The sequence below is a fragment of the Aulonocara sp. 'chitande type north' Nkhata Bay genome, linkage group LG18, assembly GCF_057382095.1.
Source record: "Aulonocara sp. 'chitande type north' Nkhata Bay isolate Kocher_YH1m ecotype deep benthic linkage group LG18, A_spYH_male_GT1.1, whole genome shotgun sequence".
Lineage (NCBI taxonomy): Eukaryota > Metazoa > Chordata > Actinopteri > Cichliformes > Cichlidae > Aulonocara > Aulonocara sp. 'chitande type north' Nkhata Bay.
This window is the reverse complement of record NC_141361.1, coordinates 34,051,800-34,078,280: the sequence shown is the minus strand read 5'-3', so window position 1 is coordinate 34,078,280 and position 26,481 is coordinate 34,051,800. Positions and strand designations below refer to the sequence as shown.

At 42.7% G+C, this 26,481-nt stretch overlaps 1 protein-coding gene across 6 annotated transcripts in view; it reads right to left on the bottom strand.

The window, feature by feature from the left end:
- The window catches only part of LOC147309048 (ryanodine receptor 2-like), a 319,734-nt gene that overhangs the window by 167,897 nt on the left and 125,356 nt on the right, over nucleotides 1–26,481 (bottom strand). For all 6 annotated transcript variants that reach the window (XM_086273380.1, XM_086273384.1, XM_086273382.1 and 3 more), the window contains exons 20-36: nucleotides 24,223–24,427; nucleotides 23,978–24,082; nucleotides 22,053–22,156; nucleotides 21,812–21,895; nucleotides 19,436–19,595; nucleotides 18,159–18,306; nucleotides 17,848–17,951; nucleotides 12,653–12,757; nucleotides 11,777–11,951; nucleotides 10,066–10,274; nucleotides 9,777–9,947; nucleotides 8,677–8,822; nucleotides 8,400–8,514; nucleotides 8,078–8,238; nucleotides 5,443–5,599; nucleotides 688–774; nucleotides 151–282 (exon numbers count right to left, since the gene is read on the bottom strand). In XM_086273380.1, the coding sequence (XP_086129506.1) occupies nucleotides 151–282; nucleotides 688–774; nucleotides 5,443–5,599; nucleotides 8,078–8,238; nucleotides 8,400–8,514; nucleotides 8,677–8,822; nucleotides 9,777–9,947; nucleotides 10,066–10,274; nucleotides 11,777–11,951; nucleotides 12,653–12,757; nucleotides 17,848–17,951; nucleotides 18,159–18,306; nucleotides 19,436–19,595; nucleotides 21,812–21,895; nucleotides 22,053–22,156; nucleotides 23,978–24,082; nucleotides 24,223–24,427 (2,368 nt within the window). The remainder of the gene's footprint in view (nucleotides 1–150; nucleotides 283–687; nucleotides 775–5,442; nucleotides 5,600–8,077; nucleotides 8,239–8,399; nucleotides 8,515–8,676; nucleotides 8,823–9,776; nucleotides 9,948–10,065; nucleotides 10,275–11,776; nucleotides 11,952–12,652; nucleotides 12,758–17,847; nucleotides 17,952–18,158; nucleotides 18,307–19,435; nucleotides 19,596–21,811; nucleotides 21,896–22,052; nucleotides 22,157–23,977; nucleotides 24,083–24,222; nucleotides 24,428–26,481) is intronic.

Genomic DNA, 26,481 nt, shown 5'->3' with positions numbered 1-26,481 from the left:
TGGCATGAGATTTAATTTAAAAGTAGTGCTTTATTATATGAGATGCTTATGAAGGGCGGATAGTGTACACACTCTGCATGAGTTTGCAGGTGGCAGGTTTGTGTCCCGGGTCTGTAATAGTAATGCAGAACTATAGTAAGACACTGTTACCTTAAGGAAGTGGTTGGAAACACGACTCCATAAAACAGGAGTAAGAAACTGTACGTGCAGCCGTGGAGGACATTGGGAAACTGGGTTCTTCTTCTCACTCTTAAACAGACCAGCTGATAGAGGCATCACATTCTGACAGGACACAGAGAAAAAGTTGGATAATGACCAAATACATACATATCTATATATATCTATCTATATACATCTCTCTCTCTCTATATATATATCTACTAAGAAGCTGCTGACAATAATGGACTTGTTTAACTTCATTTAACATGTTTCAGGGCCCACTCACACAGCAGAACACCCCTTTTGACTTGGTCTTCACTTATGGTGTTACCATTGACCATTTGCATATAAATGAAGTTGTTTTCAGTGATCAGTCTCTTTTATTAATTATTTTACCAAGAGTCATTCTCTCAGTTCTTCCCTTTTTGTTTTTGATGTGTGTGTGTGTGTGTGTGTGTGTGTGTGTGTGTGTGTGTGTGTGTGTGTGTGTGTGTGTGTGTGTGTGTGTGTGTGTGTGTGTGTGCTCACCTTAATACGACCCAGTTCAAACTGGAAGACATTAGGACTTGTGGCCTTTGCAAAGACTGCAGGGAACAGCTTAGTACTGGGTTCCACCTGTGCATGGGAAAAGTTTCTAAAATTACCTATAAATGCTGAGGTGATCTGTCAAAGTCCATAACTGCTGCACTCTGAAATTTTGAGACACAGTGTGCAGTCAGAGTGTCAGATTTAGTGTTGTTGTGCTGGTAATACTGAGTGTGCAGTATGAGACATGCCTGAGACACACAAAGTAGATTTGTACCTACAGTTGTGGTCAGAAGTTTGCATACATTCATCATAGGAATGTCATGGTCTCTTTCAAACATTTGCTTTGGTGTCTCACTATGGGGAATGCTCTCGCGGGATTGTCCTCAGAAGCCTCTATGTCATCAGGGAGGTCCCGCCCTCCTCCCTATAAAAGGATGTGACGCAGTGTCATTCAAATTCCTCTTCTAACTTCTTAGAAGCCCCATCTCTCCTGACTGCTAACGTGAGTGCTAGCTTAACAGTCTATTCAAGCAAGCTAACAGCTTGGTCACCGGGCGCTAGCATGACTCACGTTTTTAGTTTGCCTACTTTTCACCATAAAGCCAAGTTGGAGAGCGTGTTAGCTTCCACCACGCCCCACACGAGGGGTCATGCTTGAAAGACCACAGCACAGATTTCCACTGGTCTAATGTCCATTCCTTGTGTTTCTTGGCCCATACAAATCTCTTCTGCTTGTTGCTTTTCCTTAGTCGTGGTTTCTTAGCAGCTATTTGACCATAAAGGCCTGATTCACACACTCTGAACAGTTGATGTAGAGATGTGTCTGCTACTGGAACTCTGTGTGGCATCTATCTGGGCTCTAATCTGAGGTTAACTTGTGATTTCTGAGGCTGGTGACTCAGATGAATTTATCCTCAGCAGCAGAGGTGACTCTTGGGCTTCCTTTCCTGGGGGTCATCCAGCTGCCATGCAGACATTTAAAAATCCCTCATTGCCGAGTTCCTCTGGAATTGCAGAACCCACTGGCCTAGGAAGCACATCCTGCCTGCTGTTCAGACCACAAGAAGAAGCTGACCACCTAACATCCCCCATGGATGAGCTGGACCAGCACATGCTCTGTGTTCCCTTCAGGACCCAGTTCCAGAGCCCATTTGAAGAAGTGTCTTCTGCCTGGGACCCGATTTTAGATCACGCAGTGCACATTCCAATAAAGAGACGACAAGATGCTTTTCAGCTGAGTCAAGGGTCACAGTCTCACTAGCACACACAGTTTATTAAAAACTCATCAAGTGCATCCAGGGCACAGGAAAAGTTTGTGAAAAACACAGAAAACATGTTGAAAACATATTGCCCTCACACACAAACACCACTGGGGTCCATTTCCTTGTGGTACCCAGCCCCATGAATGCTGGGCAAAAACAGGCCAGGGTTGTAGAACCTGTTTCTGCCACAAGAGGAAGCCAAAGCGCCCTCCACTGTGGGCTGCCTGGCTTTGAGCCCTCTCTCAGCAAGACCAGAAGGGTGGCAAGCTCTCCCTACACCAGAGTGGGTTGTGAGGACATTAGAGCAAGGGTACTGCTTGCAATTTGCAACCACCCTTCCCAGATTTTCCAGAGTGATTTTCTCTCTTGTAAAAGGCGAATCATCCAGAATTTTGAAAAAATAAATATTTACGTTGTGAGAAATATCTCAGGAGCAGAGCTGATGCAGCTTTTACTCAAAGAATTTTCTTGTTCCCAAGAAGGGTGGAGGACTGCATCCGACTGGATTTAAGGGCACTAAAGCCGCATCTCAGGTCGTACAAATTCAGGATGCTGACAAATCCCACTCTAGTGTGCCCAGGAAATTGCTTTACATCAACAGACCCTTAAAATACCATATTTTGACATTCACATTTGCCCGCCTCACAGGAAATTCCTTTCCTTTTACTCTCACCCAGAGCCATTTCAACCTGCATCACCCGCTAGTCTGCCATTTTATGAAAGGGCCACGAACGCCCGTGTCTGAACCTCCCTATGTACGAGCTCCTGGTCCTGGCAGCAGTTTCACAGCCACCATTTAAGTTTCCCCACAGTGGGATTTATCAGAGAATAGTGGTTACGGTATAGAGTAACCTCAAGTTTTTAAAATGTTCTTCTTTCATTGTAAAATGACTATACAGCATACGTGTTTAATGACTTCAAAAAAACAAAAGGACTGGATGCACATGTATATATATATATATATATATATATATATATATATACATATATATATATATATATATATATATATATATATATATATATATATATATATGCCTTCTGGATAAAGGTTTTGTGGTCAGACAAGACAAAGATTGAGCTATTTGACCACAAGCAGAGGAGTAAGATGAAGTGGAGTGGGGCTTTTACACCAAAGAAAACTGTACTAGCTGTCAAATCTGATTGTGATAGCATCATGCTTTCATGTAGTTCCGCTGACTGTGGCATTACTACAATGAACAAAGAGGATGGAACAATTAAGCTAGAGCCGGGGTCCCCAACCCCAGGACTCAAGTCCAAATCCAGACCCCAAGGGAGTTTTGCCTGGACCGCAAAGCATTTAATCCTTTACTATGTAGTTAGGTAATTTACTCCTGCCGGCTGCGTGGCTGACTTTTGAACAGGTGTGAGAGGCAGCTATGTGGGTCAGCAAAATTCTGGTCCACACTCCAAGCCAGCTGGTGGCGGTATTGCACCACCAACCACCAAAAAAAAAACCAAAGAAGAAAAAACTGCAGGTCCTCAACACAGATTGCTAAATTACAACCCTGGGAGATAGTGCTTGCTGATAGTACAATGGTGACTTTGTGGTGCAGAGTGAGTAAAAAAAGAATGGCTTTGTCAAAAATGCATAAAGTCCACGAAAATCGGACATTAAAAGATAAATGGACAGGCTTCGCTCACAACTGACTAATGAACATTTGCATGCATGCTTAAGAATTGAACTGAGCCCATTTCAACCAAAGTTTAAAATGCTAGCTGCAAATGTCCCTGCAAGTTCCTCCTACTGAAGTGAGAGCCAGCACTGTTCTGGAATATGTTCTAAGTTACGTTGTGTTGGGTTTGTCAAACATATTTTCTGCGCCGTTTAAAGCACTTGTTGGTTTATGTGCAATACATGTTGTGTAGATTATTGCATAATTTCATTGTTAAACAGTTTTTTGTTTAACATTCGTACTTTAACTGGATTGCATTTTTCTGTTCAGCAGATGATTTAATAAGCGTACGAATTATTGATCAGTAGTTACAAATCTATATTGTTAGTTAACTATTAAAGAAAATATTTTTGTCGTTTCATTTAAAAGGTTCGGACCCCAGATTGATTGGATGACGGAGGTAGTGGACCTCTTGCTATTTTAGTTGGAGACCCCTGAGCTAGAGGATGGTCCCCAAATTCTGGACCTCAAATGAAAAGCGAGATGGTTGAAATTTGGGCACAACTGGGTGTTACAAATATCCAGAACATCCAGAATTATGGCAGAAGCGAACTGGTAGCTAACGAATATGTATGGTTGAGGTGTAACTTGCTAATTGACATTCAACCAAATATTAGTGGATCTTATATCTTTTCACTAAAAATCCAAAATAAATTCGAACTTCAATCTATTCAGTCATTCCACAATTCAAAGAAATCAACACAAGCCTAAAATTGCCATCACAGTATTTCCCACAATGACTCTCTGTTAACTTGTGACCACAACTGTAGTTGCTAGCAGTACTACAGTACTGCTACCTGCATTTTGTTGGAAGTGTGATAGCAATTTCTGCCAAACTGTTGATTTAAGTTTTAATTTAAATCTAAGATTATTTCTTAGCTACATTCCATTCAGTTTTCTTTTAGACCTTTATTTGAATTCAGTGAGGGTTTTTTTTTTTACTTTGCCTCAGTACACCACCACACTGGATTTTAAAACAAACAATTAAGATGTGATCAAAGTGTAAAATTTTAGCTTTAATTCAGTGGGTTTCAAATTCCCTGAGTAGTGAATTACAGCCATTTTTATAGTGTCCCATTATCAGGGGCTCAAAAGTAATTGGATATGAAATATCAGGATTGATTTTAATACTTGGATTAAAATCTTTTGTCAGTGACTGTCTTAAGTCTAGAATCCAAGAAATCCCACAAGATGCTTTGCAGGAATGTTACTACACCCACCTTCAGCTTCCAGCAAAGGCTAACCTGGAAATCCTGTCAACTGAAAGCAGCAGTCCACAAACTGCTGGAAATAATTTTACAATTTCTTGACTCTTGTGGTGTTGCTGTGCTGAGAAGTGCATTCCTTCTTTTTAAGACTCTGATGATTTGCATGCAAAGTTTATATAATTCTTGACAGGTTAAGTTGGTTGTGCACATTAATTATTGCTTCCTTCACTTGCGTCATATTTCTTTGTACATCACATTGCTTGAAATCAACTCCAACGATTAATGCTACACTTCAGTCACATCTTCACTGTTTTAGAATACACTGTGGTGTACAGAGGCAACATTACAGAAACTGGTTAAATGTCTAATAACTTAGAGATCCATATATGTATTTTTTTGATGAGTCAGTGGATGCCTGGTTCATTAGTAGGCGAGGAAAGGTGGAGGACAACATAGTGTGTTTGTAGATGGAGACATGGTTTTATCAGAACTGGTTCAAAAAACAAAAAAGCACCTATTTTCTTGCAGAATAAAAAAATAAAATGATGTACAAAAATGAAAACCTGGAATCAAAGCATACATATTTACCTGGTAGTATGTGCTGAGTTCTTTGCCATTGGCTGTGAATGTCAGCAGACCGTTTGTAGTGTCAACCAGGCAGCCAATCTCTAAGCCGTTGTTCCTCCCCTGAGTGGGGCTGCTGCTTTCTCCACCCCACACCATGTAACAGTTGCTGCGTTTTATGCTGCAGGACACAAGTGGAAAGTAATGTAGAGTTAGGTCCATAATTTTCTGTTGTGCCTCTGTACATCACAACAGTGGATTTTAAGTCAAACAACCAATATGTGACTGAAGTGCTTTAATTCGAGGGGTTTTATAGAATTTTTGCATGAACGTCTTAAGATCTTTAATTATTTTTATACGTAGTCTCTATTTTCAAATTATTTGAAAATTGAATTGGCCAGTTCCTTTGTTTTTCAGACTAAATGGTAAATGGACTGGTTCCTATGTACCACTTTTCTACTGCATTCTAGCTAAGACACACACGCACACACACACACACTCATATTCAGAACAATGCATTCGAGAGCAACATGGGGTTAGCATCCTGCCCCGTTCTTTAACTGCATCCTGTATCTTCTGGATGAGGTAGTTTGCATGTGTTTATGTGTTTATCTGGATCTGTGCATTTCTCGATGTTTAAGTATTTTAGTGAATGAATCAGTTTGTGTCTGTAAGCCTTTACAGGAGTGTGTGGTGGCTGCAATAAAGAAAAGTGAGTTTTCCTAAGATTGCCCGGTACATTAATGGAAAATGTTGTGCTGCTCTAAACAAGATGTTATGATGGTGTAGATGTGCGTTATGAATGTCAATAATAATTCAGTGTCCAACATAACAGTCCCAAAAGGCTTAAAATCCAGGCTTCCCCGGTGTATTGTAGCACAGATTAATTGCTGACTTTAATTTTGAATATAAGCTCCAAAGAGATGGCAGTACAAGTGAGAAAGGTCATCATAGAGTTGAGGGGTGGGAAGTGCTGAAGTTCAAATACTTTGTTATTCTGCTTAAGAAGAATTTTCAGGTATCTCTATTTTACTTGACCATTTATTTTCTGACAACTTTTTACTGTAAACCCTACATTTTCACACAAATATCTGTACATTCTTTTCCTTAAATTTATAAAAAAGAAAAGGTGTATTGCTTTACATTGAAGACATTTGAAGGGAGTTTTTAGTTCCCTGCACTGCCGGCTTCAAACGTCAGACCAATTTCAGCCTAAATGGAGGGAACAGTAACACACTGATGTATCCGTCACCAGGGCTGATCCCATACAAAGAGATGAAAGAAGCAAAAACATATAATTTGTGCATTATTTATAGCTCTGTGGTTATAATTGAGCCAGAGCCATCTGGAACTGCGTTTTTGGTGCAGATGTCCTTAAGTTTTAGTCGCAGTACTTCAGCATCTAGTAAGCCCTAAGGAAGAGTGAGCATAAAGGGAGCAATGGATTTTTTTTTTCAAATGCAGGGTTTCTAGAACGTTTCCAATCCACAAACATCATTGCAAAAACTGTGTGCATGCAGTTGGTCATATCGTGTGCTGGTGTTTTTCCCAACGACACTAAAGAGTGCAAGGTAATCTAAGGAGCTTGGAGAGAAAGTGACTGGAACTCATGAAGATGTTTAAACTCTCATCCAAGAGGCTTCTTCAAGTTCTTAAACCAAATGGTGGAGAGTCCGAGGTCTTTAACCCTTAATGAGGGTTGTCCCTTAAGAGGGTCGTTAATCATGTGCTTCATCACATTAGCCAGGGTTGAAAAAGGGAGTGGGTCTACCACTGTGAGACCGTGCATCACCCTACGATTTGACCTATTAGGCCACCTAACACAAAATGTGAGTGGTGTTCAGGGAAGGAATCTGCATTGTAGGTGGCTGACAGTTCGTGTTCTAAGCCACCACCTCTGTTCATGATGTCTATTTACAGTGGACATGTATCACGTCTTTCAAATCATCTGTCTTCTAAGTCCAAACTGTGAACACTGGCATCCTCGAAAGAGTGACCTTTGATCTTTAGGTGCAAATGTAGAGCTGGACTAGGGCTGTGCAATATGACCAAAATCTCATATCCCGATATAAGACATCTATCGTCCGATAACGATATAAATCACAAAAATTTAACATTTTCTGCAAATTCTATCTCACCTGTTGTACTTCAGCTTGGTGATGCACAATATCACAAACAAGAGGCAACGGGCAGAAATATGACATCAAAGCCAAAGTTCCAGAAGCTGCAGTTCCTCTAGAGGCCACTTGAGGCTGGCTCCAAAAGCAAATCAATCCCCACAGACTCCCATGTTAAAATGTCCATTTAAAAAGCTTTTTCATAGCATTGCTTATATCCTACTGTATGGGAGGTTTCCCAGTTCATAACATGTTTTAACAGTCATCTATGGTGTGGCTGTGACTGAGAAAATGAAGGACACAGGACACCCACTGGCTAATGACAAGTCATTCATGAGCCCACCATTCGCTGTCAGATCCACCCTTTATCATGACATCTAGTGTAGCTACAGCCAACCTTGCATAAAGTCTATGATAAAACATAAACAAGCTGATAAACAGGTGAAACATTCTTACACTCACGCAAAATCCTGCAGCTCTGTTGCAACATGCCACTCAGCCCAGAAACCTATCCATACACTTCCACAAGAGACTTGACTAACCTCTCATGAACTTTGCCCTTTTCATCTCCCAGGGTAACCGTGACAGTCCGGACCTTGTGCAGCTCAAAGCACGGGTCGTACTGATGGAAGTCAGAAGTCACCCAGCCTACCCAAACACTGCTGGGCTCCTGACCTGGGAAGATCCGCACTGAATAGTAGTACTGCAGAAAGAGCAAGAGGTGCAATCACATGTAAACCAATACAGGAGTTAAAGCACACTGAGCATTTTGAACCAGGTTCAGCAAAAAACATTCATCTCCTATAAATCAAGCCACACTTGCTCACTGGATTTATGAGCTACGCATCATGACAGTTGTCTTACAGTGGAGGCTTGCATGAGGAAATCAGAGCTAACTCTGTCATCAGCCATCACCTCCTCCGATACACGAGCAGATGAGGGACAGCTGTTGTCTGGCTTGTTTCTCTTCAGCGTCAACCTGGTAGATTGGATTAAGAAATAAACACCATGAAAGAGAGGAAAGAGATTGCTAGAGTTCAAAACCTTGGATAAATATCACAAGAGGAACATTTAACAATCTGAAGCCTCATTAATGTGATGTTAATGAGTCAAGGGTTTGTTGAGAGGATGGAGGGATTACCGCTGTTTGAGCTTGGAGGGCTTCTCCTGGTTATAATCTTTGTGGTTGTTGAATTCATCTCTGTCGGGTCCATTGGGACCATTATGACTGTGAGATGACTTCATCAGGACCTCAAAATCTGACACATTTTCAAAGTCCTCCAACTCCTGCAGAAACACACAACTGAATGCACAACACCACTGCAACAGGAAGTAATCAAAGAAGTCCTGACATAAATCTGTTAAACTCTGTTTTAGGTCACTCTGTATAATATCACCCAGACCTTTTAGTCACGGTTTGTTCAGTGGATTCATGAGACTTTGTAAAAAAACTAAGAAAATTGTTAAAAAATGTTGTGAAGGAGTTGAACATGATTTTGTTCAACTAATGTAGTTAGATATCAGTCTCCATGTTTCACAGCAGCTTTAACAGAATCACTACGACTACTATAACATTATTAATTATAAATTATTTCAACGTCACAAGCTAGAAAACTGTGAGAGAAGCCAGGTGTCAGATATCAAGTTAACAGTGTTGTAAAATGCCACCTAAATCCAGAGCAGAGACAGAATCAGACGACGAATATGGGACTCTTATGACTTGGTGTTGCTACAACAGCAACAGGAAAACTTTAAAAGCTTTGTCAGAGTCATTATGGATTCAATAAACTCCAGAACAGAGGCAATAAAAAGTGAGTTATACAAGATCTAAACAGGCCTTCAGTTTACACATAAAGACGTGGATCACATAAAATCTGAAACTGAAAAATTGAACTCTAACATTCAACGTGTGTGACATTCTGTTGGCTGTCACTAACAAGATGGCGTAACAACCTAGTAACTGAGCGTATTGTGGAGTCACTGGGGGAGACCTGAACAGAGGAGAAAGTGAAGAAAATTCTTTCAGAAAAGCTACAACTGGAAATAAACACACCAAGCCCCACACTTCTGCACATTGTTTGTAACAAGAGGCGATTTGAGTTACTGCTGCAGCTCAACGCGGATGATCATTCTCTTCAGACCTCTAACAAGGCATTTTTGCCCAGAGAACTCCAGCTCCTGCATTTGCATTTATGCATTTTTGATTGCATTTATGTGAGTTTTACAAAAAGTATCTGTTACCCTCTTTGGTGAGAAGAGGCTGCCGTTTGGTGGGCACCTGGTTTCGGCACATTCTATGGGCATGCTAAGTCTGTAGAAGGTAATGTCAGTGTAGCTGTTCTGTGAGCCGAAGGACTTCTGAGTGACCTTCAGGCATGGACACGACTCTATTGTCTCGTCTATCCTCGTCACCTGAAAAAGAAACACAAACATATGTTTTATTCAGCTCAGCTTATTTTTTGGTTATTTATTCAACACGTTTGTTAAATATTGAGAATGTGTTGAAATGTATCCACGGTCCTGTCCTCACCTCGATGTGTTGGTGGTGGAGGGGTACTGGTACAAACTGAGGGAGCCTCTTGCTAAGCCACATGGTGACATCTCGGTTCATGTTAACAGCAAAAGGCTCATAGCCTTCTTGTAGGCCACAAATGGTGAAGTACTTTAAAGTGCTGACATCTTTACCAAAGTTCATTCTCCCAGCCTGACACACACCCAGACTGCAAACTGGTATAAAACCTGTGACAGACAAAAACAGTCAAATCCTATAAAACATATATTAATTATGTATCTTAAAATCTGCGCACTAGATAATCTGCTTCTTTCACATCTAAATGCTATCATAGTCAGTGCTCCTTAATCACCAAAATTATGTTTTGTTTTTGCCTCTCTGGCCAAGAAATACGCCCAACAGGTTTATTTTCCCAAGCAGACCATTACGGCTTTTGCTGGTCCACTTGATTGTCATAGGTTACTTGATCTTTTTTTTTTTTTTTACATTTTAAGTTATTACAATCAGAATGGACAGGACCGGAGGACAGAAAAGAGAAAGAAGAAGAGAAGAGATGTTGGGAAGTGAGTTATCATCAAAACTATTCTGACATATTTACCTTTGGGAGCCTTAAATCAAAGAAGACAATGCTAAGAAATGAATCTGGTAGACTTATCGGCTGCTGTCCAGATAACATTACTGAGCTTTAGGACTATTAATAAAACAGAGGTATAAATATCCTGTTTCTAAAAGTGGAGTTACTCTGACTTCCAAGAAGAAACCTGAAGCATTCAAAGTGTTTTTTGCCATCAGTCTTAAACTAAACTGCAGTTCAAAGGATATGCTGGTTAAGCGCCTCGGCATCAGCTTGTAAGATAGTAAATGATGACTGTGTTGTATAGAAGGAGATGCACTGTGCACTTCATTGATCTGTTTAAAACACTGGACACAGTGACAATTGCATAGACAGCCAAATAATAATTTGGCTTCGGCTTAAAAAAATGACAGACTCTGTGCTTCCTTAGGAAATGCCCATTTCCTGCTCCTTCCCTAATTTTGTACAGCCTCTGTATTGGTCTTCCACTTCAGCTGGTTGTATATGTGGACACCTGGATCCTTATATTCCTCCACCACATAAACATATTCTTCTAGGATAGACATTTGATATCTCTATACTGTCTTAAAATTGCTGTGAAGAGTTGGTATCTTACACTCTAATATAAACAGCTTCTTATTGAAAGATATCCTATATTTCATACAGTGTATCCAGATGTTGCACCTTTGTGATAAAAGCTTTGCTTTTCAATATATTTACTACTGACGAAATATATTTATATCTATCATCATTGGTTTAAAAATTAACTGGCAACAGTATGGTCAGTCATTTAGTTGTTGTTTTTTTCAAATGCCAAAGTTTGCTGGTTCCAACCTCTGTGTTAAAAGTTTTCTAAGTAACGACTGACATTTTAAGAGTTTCCTACAGAAATAGTCAGCTGTTAAAAAAATCATAGTTACAAACTTTGAAACATAGGAGAAACACATTTAATTAAATGTAAGAAACAGGCTAACAAAATTGACAGACTAATAATTGAGTAAATATGTTCTTTCATCAGTTATTTACCCAGAAGAACACTTGGGCCACCTGCTTTCCCTAGTTGGTATGTTTAGTAAGATTTACTCTTTGGTCTTGAAAATGAGCAGTGTCTCCTGTTTTTACAAATGCATGTGCTGTCCAGGACAGAGTACTGACCTTCACCGACTTCAAAGTCCTTGAAGGCCAGCTCTGATCCAGAATCATCCAGCAACACTTCTCCATTGAGTGTGAACATCATGGTGTGCTCATTCAGATCCACCATGCAGCCCACCACATCTCCTATCTGCCAGGCTCGGCCAAAGTGTTCATTCCCCTGGTGCCAGCGCTGCACCTAGAAAACACAGTACATGCAGGGGTGCGTGCACACACATGCAGTTACAGGGATGATCAGTGTGGAGATGTAGTGGTGTTATTACCAAGGCTTTTGTCTACCCATTAGAAAAAATATTGACTGTTTTTGCCATTTCTATGATGCTCATAGTATGAATCAAATTGTCTATACATCCATCCATTGTTTAGTGCTTATTAAGGTCACTGTGAAAGTGGTCTAAGTAACCAGGCCAGGCCACTCTCTCCTTGGCCAACACAAGATGTGTGCGGGTTCAACTCCTTCAAGTTGAACATGAAAGACCTGGACCAAAGATTGCTGATGTCATCACTGCACTGGCAGTCTACCCATCGGTTCCCCACTCTTCCCCTACCCACTCATGAATAAAAAGCTGAGATACTTCAAGCTTTTTCACCTGGAGCAATAATTTGTCTCCAACCTAAAGTGTCCAGTCAGTCCTTTTACAACTCAGGACCTGATCTCAGAATAACAAGTGTTAAAAGAGATTGTATTTTTTCATAACTATAAGTTGGATTAAGAACTAATCATAGGATGTAAAACTGACTCATTTATTAAAAATGTAGGTTATTGTAAAGAGGCTGATGTTTTTCATTTTTCTGTGTAAAGATAATGAACATTCACATTAGAAATAAAAAAAAATGCCTGAATGTAATAAATAAATGAGATTTGTGAAATGACTGCACCTTGAAGCCATCAAAGACAAATGCCTGATCATCAGAGCCCAGCTCCTGGTCTGGTAGACATCCTGGCCTGGCCCAGCCGACCCTCATCTCTCCAGCTGTTAGAACCTACATGATTAGGACCACGTTAATATCCAGTTTGGAAAGTGTTTTACAAATATAATAAAAGGCATATTTGTCTTATTTCTAGTCAAAATAATTTCATCACATTTAAAATAAGACAAAATCAGCTAAAGAGTAAGATATACTAACTATATTAATTTTCACTTGTTCCATTGGCAGATTTTTTTCACTTAATACAAGATATTGTTGCTTGAAATAAGAGGGAAAAAAATCTGCCAATGGAACAAGTGAAAATTTTCTAGTTTCAAGCTCCACAGTCTAAAAACAAGTTTATATATATGTATATATATATATATATATATATATATATATATATATATATATATATATATATATATATAATAAAAAACACCCAGCACGCCCCTGCGGGCGGTTTATCCTTCAAGCTCGGGTCCTCTACCAGAGGCCTGGGAGCTTGAGGGTCCTGCGCAGTATCTTAGCTGTTCCCAGGACTGCGCTCTTCTGGACAGAGATCTCCGATGTTGTTCCCGGGATCTGCTGGAGCCACTCGCCTAGCTTGGGAGTCACCGCACCTAGTGCTCCGATTACCACGGGGACCACCGTTACCTTCACCCTCCACATCCTCTCGAGCTCTTCTCTGAGCCCTTGGTATTTCTCCAGCTTCTCGTGTTCCCTCTTCCTGATATTGCTGTCATTGGGAACCGCTACATCGATCACTACGGCCGTCTTCTTCTGTTTGTCTACCACCACTATGTCCGGTTGGTTAGCCACCACCATTTTGTCCGTCTGTATCTGGAAGTCCCACAGGATCTTAGCTCGGTCATTCTCCACCACCCTTGGGGGCATCTCCCATTTTGACCTCGGGACTTCCAGGTTATACTCGGCACAGATGTTCCTGTACACTATGCCGGCCACTTGGTTATGGCGTTCCATGTATGCCTTGCCTGCTAGCATCTTGCACCCTGCTGTTATGTGCTGGATTGTCTCTGGGGCATCTTTACACAGCCTGCACCTGGGGTCTTGCCTGGTGTGATAGACCCCAGCCTCTATGGATCTTGTGCTCAGAGCTTGTTCTTGTGCTGCCATGATTAGTGCCTCTGTGCTGTCTTTCAGTCCAGCTTTGTCCAGCCACTGGTAGGATTTCTGGATATCAGCCACCTCCTCTATCTGCCGGTGGTACATACCGTGCAGGGGCCTGTCCTTCCATGATGGTTCCTCGTCTCCCTCCTCTTTCTTGGGTTTCTGCTGCCTGAGGTATTCACTGAGCACTCGGTCAGTTGGGGCCATCTTCCCAATGTATTCTTGGATGTTCGTTGTCTCATCCTGGACTGTGGTGCTGACACTCACCAGTCCCCGGCCCCCTTCCTTCCGCTTAGCGTACAGCCTCAGGGTGCTGGACTTGGGGTGAAACCCTCCATGCATGGTAAGGAGCTTTCTTGTCTTTATGTCAGTGGCTTCTATCTCCTCCTTTGGCCAGCCTATTACCCCAGCAGGGTACCTGATCACGGGCAGGGCGTACGTGTTGATGGCCCGGATCTTGTTCTTACCGTTCAGCTGACTCCTCAGGACTTGCCTGACCCTCTGCAGGTACTTGGTGGTTGCAGCTTTTCTAGCGGCCTCTTCATGGTTCCCATTCGCCTGCGGGATCCCCAGGTACTTGTAACTGTCCTCTATGTCTGCAATGTTGCCTTCTGGTAGTTCAATCCCCTCAGTTCTGACTACCTTCCCTCTCTTTGTTACCATCCGACTACACTTCTCCAGTCCGAACGACATTCCAATGTCATTGCTGTATAGCCTGGTAGTGTGGATCAGTGAATCTGTCAGGAATCGCTGTGCGGCAGGCAGGAGTTGGACCCAAAATGCAGGACTCAGACTCGGGGAGGTGAACTCAAAACACAGCTTTATTTGCTGGGAGAACAAACATACAAACTAGACTAAACTGGGAAACCATAAACTAAGAACACACAGGGAGATCCACACACAGCATGAGGGACGACGTCACGCCGAACAGAGGGAGACGCAGACAGAAATACACAGAGGGTAAACGAGGAAAGTGGGAACACACGGGGAACACAGGTGACACTGATAATCATAACGAGACAGGGCGGGGTGAACTGAACATGACATGTACGGGCGTGAGAGTCACAAAGTAAACAGGAAGTGCACAGAGGTTCAGACAGGAGGAGAGAGAGCACGGGGAAAAACACAGACATAACGGGCTGGGGAAACATGAAACAACCACAAAGGGAGACGAGGGCTCATAAATACACAGGGCACACAGGGGGGGGAGAGAGAGCACGGGGAGAACTTGGACATAATGGGCAGGGGAAACATGGAATAAAACATAAGGAGAGACGAGGGCTCACAGATACACAGAGGGGCACACAGGGGGTAAAAGCCATGAAGGGAAAACACTTAGGGAACAACACAACAGGGCAACTCAGAAAACATGGCCTAAATAAGGAACAAAATACAAACATACAAGAAAACTAAGAACACTGGGCCAACATGGCCCAGGACCATGACAGAATCGATGTCTCGTTCACTCTTGGCATACAGCTTGATGTCATCCATGTACAGGAGGTGGCTGACAACTGCTCCGTTCCGTAGTCGGTATCCGTAGCCAGTCTTGTTAATGATCTCACTGAGGGGGTTCAGGCCTATGCAGAACAGCAGTGGGGACAGAGCATCTCCTTGGTAGATCCCGCACTTGATGGTGACTTGTGCTATGGGCTTGGAGTTGGCCTCTAGTGTTGTACGCCACATCCCTATTGAGTTCCTGATGAAGGCTCTTAGGGTCCCATTGATCTTGTACAATTCTAGGCATTCCAGTATCCAGCTGTGGGGCATTGAGTCATAGGCCTTCTTGTAATCAATCCAGGCAGTGCACAGGTTGGTCAGTCTGGTCTTGCAGTCTCTGCTGACTGTTCTGTCTACCAGTAGCTGGTGTTTTGCGCCTCTGGTATTCTTGCCAATTCCTTTCTGTGTCCCACTCATGTATTGACCCATGTGCCTGTTCATCTTAGCCGATATGATGCCTGACAGGAGCTTCCATGTAGTACTGAGGCAGGTTATTGGTCGGTAGTTGGAGGGGACCGGTCCCTTCTTGGGGTCCTTGGGGATCAGGACCGTCCGGCCTTCAGTTAGCCATTCCGGGTGTCTCTCGTTAACTAGCAGCTGGTTCATTTGTGCTGCCAGACGCTCGTGGAGTGCAGTCAGCTTCTTTAGCCAGTAGGCGTGAACCATGTCGGGCCCTGGTGCTGTCCAACTCTTCATACTGGAGACCCTTTCTTGGATATCTGCCACTGTGATGGTTACTGGACCCTGTTCAGGGAGGTCGCTGTGGTCTGCCCTCAGATCCTCTAGCCACTGAGCATTGCCGTTATGGGTTGCATCCTTCTCCCATATGCTCTTCCAGTATTGCTCCGTCTCCAGCCTTGGTGGTGCTGCTCTCTTATTGTTCCCTTGCCACTGAGAGTACACCTTTGCTGGTTCTGTGGAGAACAGCTGGTTTATTCTCCTGCCTTCTATCTCTCTGGTGTACCTCCTCAAGCGGCTGGCCAAGGCTGTGAGTCTTTGCTTGGCAGTTTCCAAGGCCTCAGGTATGGACAGCTTGCACCTTATTTGTCGCACCTTTCTGCAACTCCGTTAGTTGGCTAACCTCCCTCCGTGCTACTTTGATCTTGCCCTCTAGCCTCCTTCTCCATGGAGGGTACTGCCCCTTGTCGCTGTTCAACTTGTAGCCAAGCATCTCACTGATCACTGTTGCCGTATTGTAGATCAGCTTGTTAGTGTCGGTAATCGTGGTTGTAGGTATTGCCCGTAGTGCTGCATTAACATCATCTAGCAGACCTTCTGAGGGTACTTCACGTAATCTTGGTAACCGGCTACGGGGGATCCAGGTTTCAAGCTTGGCCATGATCCTATTTTTCAGGTCAGTTCCTCTCGCACTCAACGATCCTTCTCCTATCGCACTTGGGGCTATGTACCCAATCTCGGGTGGGGGTGATGATATCTCCCCCCTGACCTGGCGTCCTGACTCCTCCTTGCCGTAGCATTTGTGTTGTACCTCGTCAATCTCTAGCTGTGAGAGCAGTCCCTTCTTTCGAATGTTGGAACACTGAGCTACTAGTTGTTTCGCCGTCATTGTGGATGTTGGGTATCGAAGAATCCATAGGTCCCTCATCCTATTCATGTAGCCCCTTCCGCCGGGGTTACTTGCGTAGTAGCATTCCAACAACGCCCTGTTTTCGTCTCTTGCCCACCGATGCCTTCTTGTTCCAGTAGCCCACTTTTCGTCAGGGTGCCCTGGTTCCTCAACACCTGACGCGGACCTTGTTGATCCGGGCAATGTCCGAGCCGGCATGCCTTCATATTTATCTGTCTCGCTCATGTCTGCGGTAGGCTTGCTTAGCATAGGGGGTCTAGCCTTAGGACCCTTACTGGATACAGACGCCCCAGGCAGGAATCGAACTTGCGATCCTCTGTTCCAAACCAACTACGCTATCCAGCTGCTATGTATATGTATGTATATGTATATGTATATATATGTATATATTTCAGACAATGTCTGAATGCAAGCCTGTTTATCTGAACATTACAGTTTCACCTTTTCACATTCACAAAATGTTTTATGCTTTTATACTTGCTCATGATTCACAGTCAAATCCATTTTACAATATTCGTATTGCAACGAACATAAAAACATTTAATTATGCTTAAATAGATCCAGTTTAAAGTTTTATGGGTCTAATGTTTAGAAAAAGCACCACTGCACTGCATGGGTTCCCCTTCGAGGCCTTCCCCAAACCGCAGCTCAATTCATGTCTAAGCCATCCACCTTTATCTACTAAAACACTGTCAAACCTAAAGTGAGGACGTGGGCCCAGCGAGTGAATCAAAATCATCATCATAAAAAACAAATCAGTGGCTGATTGTATAAGGGTGTAAAATTAAGTTGAGTAATTTGTTCAGAAAAATATTTCCCAAAGTAAGGATGTATTAGGAAGATGTTTCACAGAGAGCTTAATATTTGTATCAGACAATCTCTGATGTATTTCAGTGATGCTCATTAAGCGTTTTATCTCAGTCACAACTATTTTCTTGCTTCTTACCTCCAGCTCAAAGTACCACTTCCCAGTATTAACACAGTATGTTTTTTCTGCTCTGAAAATGCGGAACCTCTCAGCCGACACGTTACTCAGGCCCGATTCAGCTGCTGGATGGCAGGGAGGCATGGGAGGAATGAGAGGTAAAAACAGGTGGACTTGGTGAGCATCTTAACAATGCAATGACAAGGAAAAAATCTTACATCTTACATACTGTACTTCTGAATATTTAAGGTGTTTATTTTTCTCTCAAAAGTTATGGAAATGAAAAGAAAATACAATGAATGATGGTTTTTACTGAAGCAAACATGTTGTACCATGGTCTTGGTCAGGAGCTTCAAGATTGTATCCATATCCCAGGAGAGTCCTGACAGCCTCTCTCAGACTGTCTTTGTTGGACTTTTTGGTTCTCTCATCCAGAAGAGCGTAGGGGACCAGACGAGGGTTTCTACGGTTCTTTAGATCCTGACAAGAGACACAACAAGGTTACAAAATGGAAAAAACAACAACAAAAAACAAAGAATTAAAGAATTCATATAATAGAAGAAAGAATTAGCCTGTTAGAATTTACAGCTAAGAGGGGACACAGCAGCATTTCGTACCACTGGGGTGGCCTTGAACAGAAACAAACTGCAGTTCCTCTAACTGCCATTGAGGGTTCCTCCACAATTTTGTCAATACATAGCACTGTTTTCTTTTAGAAAGTAATGCTGACAAACACGTTCACGTTATTACTTCTAGGCTGTAATTCAGTATTATCAGGTTGTTCAAAAATTCCCTGAAAAGTCTTTATTTGATCTAAAATGCTGCAGCAATTCTAATGATAGGAACTAGAAAGAGAGAGCATGTTTCTCCCATACTGACTTCTCTTCATTGGCTCCCTTTTAAACGGAATGTCAAATTTAAAATCACTGTCATCAAATACAAGGTCTTGAACTATCAGGCCCCATCTTATCTGAAAGGCCTCGTAGTACTTTATCACTCAATAGAGCACTTCACTCTCACACTGCTGGCTTGCTAAGTAGGAACTTTTGGTTGCTAGGGTAGGAGATGATTTTATAGGAGAGGGCTTACCCTCTCCTATAAAATCATCTTAGTTACACTGAAATAGGTCTAGACTGTGGGGGATTCCCATGATGCACAGAGTGCATCGGAGTGTGAATGTGTGTGAATGTTGGTTAGTTTGCACTTGAGTTTAGCAGTGCTTGTATATGAGCGGGTGTGAATGGGTGAATGAGGCATGTTGTATACAGCGCTTTGAGTACTCCATGAGAGTAGAAAAGCGCTGTATAAGAATCGGTCCAATCAGTCCATTCTTCCCACCTCTTTTCACTACCTGTGTGTTTATATAGCACATTGCATGTAATCATTAGTTACTATTAAACTCTGGCTCTCGTCCACAGTATGTGCTTGTCCTGTCTTCCAGTCGTAACCCACAGCCCACGACTGCTGTGACTGGCTTGGGGGTGCAGATTGGTTCTGACACAGGTTTCTTCATGTTAAAAGGGAGTTTTTCCTTACAATATAAAACAACTTGATCATTGTTGTCTGAAATGAATTAAATTGATTTCAAATGTTTAAACATTGTGAGTACCTGTTGTATGCCATAGGTCCAGCCCTGGCGGATGCGATCTCTTGCCCAAACATTGTGTGCATTCTCAGCTAGCTTGTCCACCATAGCTTCCTGGGTGGAGGTCAATTTGATGTGACTCAGATCCAGAGGAGCAGGTTTATAACCACTGGATAACTCATAGCTGCACAGATAGAGGTGAAGTACTGCATTGTTATACAGAGATCCTAAATACCCAGAATGTGCTGATGTCTGAGACCAGTCCATTTTCATCCAGTTCAACATGCCAGTGGGGGTTTCTGTTGCTCTAGTCATAAACACTCACCAGCCCTCTGAATCAACTTACTTTGTGGCAAGGTGCTTGACGTGTTATATAATGCGTTTTTATTTGAGTTACTTTTGCCTTCCTATCAGCCTGAAGCAGTTTGACCATCCTTCTCCAACATCACCTGCCGCTCACTGGATATTTTCTCTTTTTTGGACCATTCTCTTTAAATCGTAGAGATGTTAATGTGGAATAATCTCAGTAGATCAGCAGTTTCCGACAGTCTCTCAGGCACCAACAACCATGCCACATTCAAAGTCACTTCACCGTCACCTTTCTGATTGGTGTAAACTAATCTTGGCCATATCTGCATCCCAGAATTCATGCAATTGGATAATTAGATACAGTGGGGCAAAAAAGTATTTAGTCAGCCACCGATTGTGCAAGTTCCCCCACTTAAAATGATGACAGAGGTCAGTAATTTGCACCAGAGGTACACTTCAACTGTGAGAGACAGAATGTGAAAAAAAAATCCATGAATCCACATGGTAGGATTTGTAAAGAATTTATTCGTAAATCAGGGTGGAAAATAAGTATTTGGTCACCTCAAACAAGGAAAATCTCTGGCTCTCACAGACCTGTAACGTCTTCTGTAAGAAGCTTTTCTGTCCCCCACTCGTTACCTGTATGAATGGCACCTGTTTGAACTCATCATCTGTATAAAAGACACCTGTCCACAGCCTCAAACAGTCAGACTCCAAACTCCGCCATGGCCAAGACCAAAGAGCTTTCGAAGGACACCAGGAAAAGTATTGTAGACCTGAACCAGACTGGGAAGAGTGAATCTACAATAGGCAAGCAGCTTGGTGTGAAAAAATCAACTGTGGGAGCAATCATCAGAAAATGGAAGACATACAAGACCACTGATAATCTCCCTCGATGTGGGGCTCCACGCAAGATCTCATCCCGTGGGGTCAAAATGATCATGAGAACGGTGAGCAAAGATCCCAGAACCACACGGGGGGACCTGGTGAATGACCTGCAGAGAGCTGGGACCAAAGTAACAAAGGTCACCATCAGTAACACACTACAACGGCAGGGAATCAAATCCCGCAGTGCCAGACGTGTTCCGCTGCTGAAGCCAGTGCATGTCCAGGCCCGTCTGAAGTTTGCCAGAGAGCACATGGATGATACAGCAGAGGATTGGGAGAATGTCATGTGGTCAGATGAAACCAAAGTAGAACTTTTTGGTATAAACTCAACTCATCGTGTTTGGAGGAAGAAGAATACTGAGTTGCATCCCAAGAACACCATACCTACTGTGAAGCATGGGGGTGGAAACATCATGCTATGGGGCTGTTTTTCTGCCAAGGGGACAGGACGACTGATCCGTGTTAAGGACAGAATGAATGGGGCCATGTATCGTGAGATTTTGAGCCAAAACCTCCTTCCATCAGTGAGAACTTTGAAGATGAGACGAGGCTGGGTCTTCCAACATGACAATGATCCAAAACACACCGCCCGGGCAACAAAGGAGTGGCTCCGTAAGAAGCATTTGAAAGTCCTGGAGTGGCCTAGCCAGTCTCCAGACCTCAACCCCATAGAAAATCTATGGCGGGAGTTGAAAGTCCGTGTTGCTCGGCGACAGCCCCAAAACATCACTGCTCTCGAGAAGATCTGCATGGAGGAATGGGCCAAAATACCAGCTACTGTGTGTGCAAACCTGGTAAAGACCTATAGTAAACGTTTGACCTCTGTTATTGCCAACAAAGGTTATGTTACAAAGTATTGAGTTGTATTTTTGTTATTGACCAAATACTTATTTTCCACCCTGATTTACCAATAAATTCTTTACAAATCCTACCATGTGGATTCATGGATTTTTTTTTCACATTCTGTCTCTCACAGTTGAAGTGTACCTCTGGTGCAAATTACTGACCTCTGTCATCATTTGAAGTGGGGGAACTTGCACAATCGGTGGCTGACTAAATACTTTTTTGTCCCACTGTATATCTGTCTTAACAAGTCATTGAACACATTTAACTTCCAAAGTGACTGGTGAATGTGTATATTCTTCTGTACCCAGCTGTTATATATGGAACTGACATTTTGTTTTAATGGTTTAATGGTCTTACGTTGATGAAAGTTTCATGTTCTTGACTTTCTCTACAGCGTGTTCATCTGCTAGGCCAACATGGCAACCCAGAGCCAGGAGAGTTCTGTAATGGGCAATAACACAATCACAAAGAAAAGTGTGAATGGGATGTGCAGATGCTTGTTATGAATTTCAACAATAACTGATGCTCCTGCAACGTCCAAAGAAAACTTACTAATATATATGATGAAATTTCAAATTTCACTGCACTGATACATTACTTGAGAGTTTCCAGAGACATCTGTAGATTGTAGCTTCGTTCCTGTTCAGGAAGCTTGGAGAACTCCACCAGACATGGGTGCTGCCGCTTATTATCATCCCGCACCTCAAGCACACATGCAAAGAAAAAAGAAAAGTTTAGGGCAGCCAGGACACTAATAGTAACCAAGCTGTAGCTAAATACATAACATATCTGATGTCATGTATTTTTATAGCGAAAATATTCATCGGTTCATTCTGACAATATTCAAATAAAGAAAAGGATCAACAGTATTTCATTGAAGGCTCTGGAGCAACAAGAGCTGAACCAACAGACTGAAGAACAGTGTCTTCCTGGACGCTAAAAGTGACCGGCTAAAAAGCTTAGTGACCGGCAGCCTCTGTTACCTACAGTCACAGTTAACCTTTGCATTGTCCATGGTACACAACTTTATACACTTAGAAACTGACCTGCAATTTCTAAATCTTGTGATATATCTTCTATATCTTAATAATTCCACACTTGCTCTGGCCTCTTTATCCTTCAAGTTAGAGAGTCAGTATCTTTCTGCGCAGTATCTTTGCTATTCCTAGGACTGCACTATTCTGCTGCAGTCTCTCGTGTTCTAGTGTTTGTTCTCTCTGTTGGATGTCATTCCTGGGATCTGCTGGAGACACTTGCTCAGTTTGGGGTCACTGCACCAAGTGCTCCCATTAGCATGGGGGCCACTGGTAGGATTTCTCAATATCAGCCATTTCTTCTGTCTGCTGATGGTACATGCTGTGCAGGGGCCTGTTCTTTCACGAACGTGTTGCTTCAAAGGATAGCTGCAGATTTCTGTCAGGATCTGCAGATTATACAGTACATATAAAATGTTCACGTTTCTCCAACGTTGTCTTCCCAACAGTTTCACTGGATGGCCAGGAAGCGTTCGCGATGTCTTCTCTGGCGCTGATAATTGGCGTCTGTCTTGTGTCAGTGACGTAAAAGACGGATTTAATGCGACGTGACCATCAAGCAGCAGTCGCTTTCTGAAACATCAGATATGTATCGGATTCAGCACCACATACGAAAGTGACCCAGATCGGATTGGAAAATATTGGATTTGTGCCGTTCACACTGTCACACCATGATTGGATAGATGGGTCGCAAAGGGTCAGAAAAGTCGGATTTGAAGTGCTTTCGCCTGCAGTGTGAACGTAGTCTTAGTGTTGCAGTCTCACGGTGCTGAACTTGGGGTGAAACCCTCCAAGCATGGTAAGCAGCATCCTTCTCTTGATGTCAGTGGCTTCCTTTGGCCAACTTATATTCCAGCAGGGTAACTGATCAACTGTAGGGCATAGCTATTGATTGCCCGGATCTTGTTCTTCCTATTCAGCTCTCCTCAGGACTTGCCTTATCTTCTGCAGATATTTGGTGGTTCCAGCTTTCCTAGTGGCCTTTTGATTGTTCCCATTTGCATGTGGGATTCCAAGGTACTTGTACCTTTCCTCGATGTCTGCAGTTCTGTTCTCCACATCCCCATCGAATTTCTGATGAAGATGCTCAGGGTCCTGTTGATCTTGTACAGTTTTGGGCATTCCAGAATCCAGGTGTGAAGCACTAAGTCGTAGGCTTTCTGGTAGTGCACAGGTTAGTCTGGTCTTATAACCATAACCGGTGCTCTATCTGTCAGTAGCTGGTGGGGGGAGGGGATGATGACATCTCCCCCATGACCTGATGTCCTGGCTCTCCCTTGCTGTAGCATTTGTGTTGCACTCATCAATCTCTAGCTGTGATAGCAGTTGCTTCTTCTGTATGTTGGAACACTGAGCTACTGCTACAGGTGCTGAAGAATCTATCAGCCCCAAATCCTCTTTATGTAACCTGTTTAGCTGGGATTACATGCATAGCAGCAGTCCACCAGGTATTATGTACAGGTATTCGTTTTCATTTAATAATACTCACTGCACCATAGATCCAGCCTAATTCGATCTTGTTCATCACCCAGAGTTCATGGATGTTTTCTGCTAGTTTTTCTCTGATCCTTTCCAGGTGAGGTGGCAAAATAATCTGAACAAAAAACAAACAGCGTTTCAGTTACTGGTTATGGTTAAGGGAAAAAAAACTTTATTGAATGACTTCAAAAATAATTAAAAAGTGAACTTAAATCAAGTGTGTTATTGAGAAAAATGGAGCAAGACATTTCTGACCTGGCTGGTGTCTACAGGTATAGGGGTGAATGCTGCCTGGCTCAAAGTGACAGTCGGTCCCAGCAGGTCTCTGGTGGCAGTCTGATCCTGACTAGCCTCCAGTTTCAGTTTCTCCCTGGGCAACACTGCTTCATAGCAAGGGGCATAACCAGGAGGAGGGAGGAACTTAAACTCCCCATGACGCCCACCGAGGAGGAATCGCACCCTGCAGGTGAAACAGGAAAGTTTGTGAAAACCAGAAAACAGCCCAGTGGCAGCACTCCTGGGACCGACATTTATGTGATAGATCTGGGACAAAAATTGCCTTAGGCATTCAAATTTGGGATGTCAGTGATGATGATGATGATGATATAAAAAGAAAGGTACCAAAAACATGTGAGTTAGTCAGCCTGCTACAGTTGTGCTATTTGTCTTCATATTGCTGACCAATTAATATACTGTTACATTTTCGGACAGTGACAGAGTTTTTGGTACTCTTGCCTCCGTACACACCATTGTGAGTTTTAAGTCAAGCGATCAAGATCCAATGAACCCTTTCACTAATACTGGTCACTATTGGACAGCTATTCAAAGGCTGTTTTCTTGTATTTGTGTCAGTGTGGATGGTATACTTGCACATAAACCACTACATTGGACACTGATGTGTCACTCCATACCTGCCACTCACTGGCCGTTTAATGTTACTGTAGATCAGGGGTCGGCAACCCTGGGCACACGTGATTTTTTTTTTTCTTAGTAACTATAAACAATGAAAGGTGGTGGATTGGCCAGGTGCTGGCAGATGTGTAAAAATAACTCAGTTGTTTGGTGGTGGCTATGGCGGAGCTTCCACAGAGGCCAGCAGGTGGATGAGGGAAAGGGGAGGCAGGAGGAGGAGAGACCCGAGGCGGCCGCCGGTCCGAGTGTCAGGTGAACTGAACTTCAGGTAAGAAGTTCTGACCTGCAGTCTATCTGGGTCAGATATAAACCAAGTTTAGGTGGAGTTTATTTTCGTTGTGCTGACTTTTTACAGTCAGTTACAATAACTCGTACTAGCTAGCCAGCTTGACGGAGTTTCTATACAGCTGGGTGGTGCTATGATGTTACTGATAGTGAACTTTATTTTATTCATAGGGTTAGTTAGTAGAGTTGCAAACCGTCCCGTAAAAACTGAATTGTCTCGTATTCAGAAAAAATATTACGCGTTTCGTATTGAGGTGAAAAGGAGCACAGTTTGTCCCAGACTTCAGCTAGGATGGAAAAAGACACAAAGCTGGAGTTATTCTGTGTCTTTATGCTGTCAGCTGCCTCTTCTCCTCTCATTCTCTCCCCTCCCTCTCCTGTTTCTACTTCAATCATGAAACTGATCAATGATCAGCTGATCGGCTTTTCTGTCACAAGTCCCATCTCTCTTGTTTGTTTATCGCTCACTCTGATGCAAAATTTATAGAAATGTACAGAAATTATACATATACCAACAAGACAGTGTACATCACTGTCACAACAGCGTCTGTTTTCATACAAAGGCTTTATGGCTTTAATACCTGGTGGGTTGGTCTCGTCAAAATGCCCGGGCCCATTTTGTGTCCCAGTCCAGCCTTGGGCACGACACGCAGTGAAATAATCTGATAAGGTGCATTAAAAAATAAATGGCCAGCGGTGCACATCGCAAATTAGCTCGCATACACACATTAGTTGTGCTGCTTCTTAATGACAGTATCTTAGCTAACAACCCCAACTACCAGATTCGACTTGTAATTGGCTAAAAATAACTTAGCCTACTGGTGAGAGGGACGTTGCTAGCTGTCAGTTTTTTCAAGCGATGTTGAAATTTCCACATTCCAACATTTCAAAAGCTTCAGGCAGCACAGCATCAGCACCACGGAAATACATTCAAAGACTGAATTTACAATGAGTTTTCAGGACTTTCAGGTGTATGGACCAATGTTTTCTTTTCTGATCAAACCAGAAAGCTTTAATGAGTAGTTGGATTTGTCTCGCATTAACTGGCTCGACACAGAGGACATCAAAATGCAGCTGATTGACCTGAAAAGCTTGACTCTGTGTAACTGTCTTCAGAACATTGCAGAGGCCTTATTGACAGTATTTGGCTCTACATATCTGTGTGAGCAGATTTTCTCTCACATGAAGATTGTCCTCAGGTAGCCTCTGAATGCTGGACACTCGGAGACCTGTGTCTCTGAGTGGGAGACCAGAGATCACATTAACATGTGTGTCTCTATATTAACAAACATGCCATATTGGCCCAGTTTATTATTT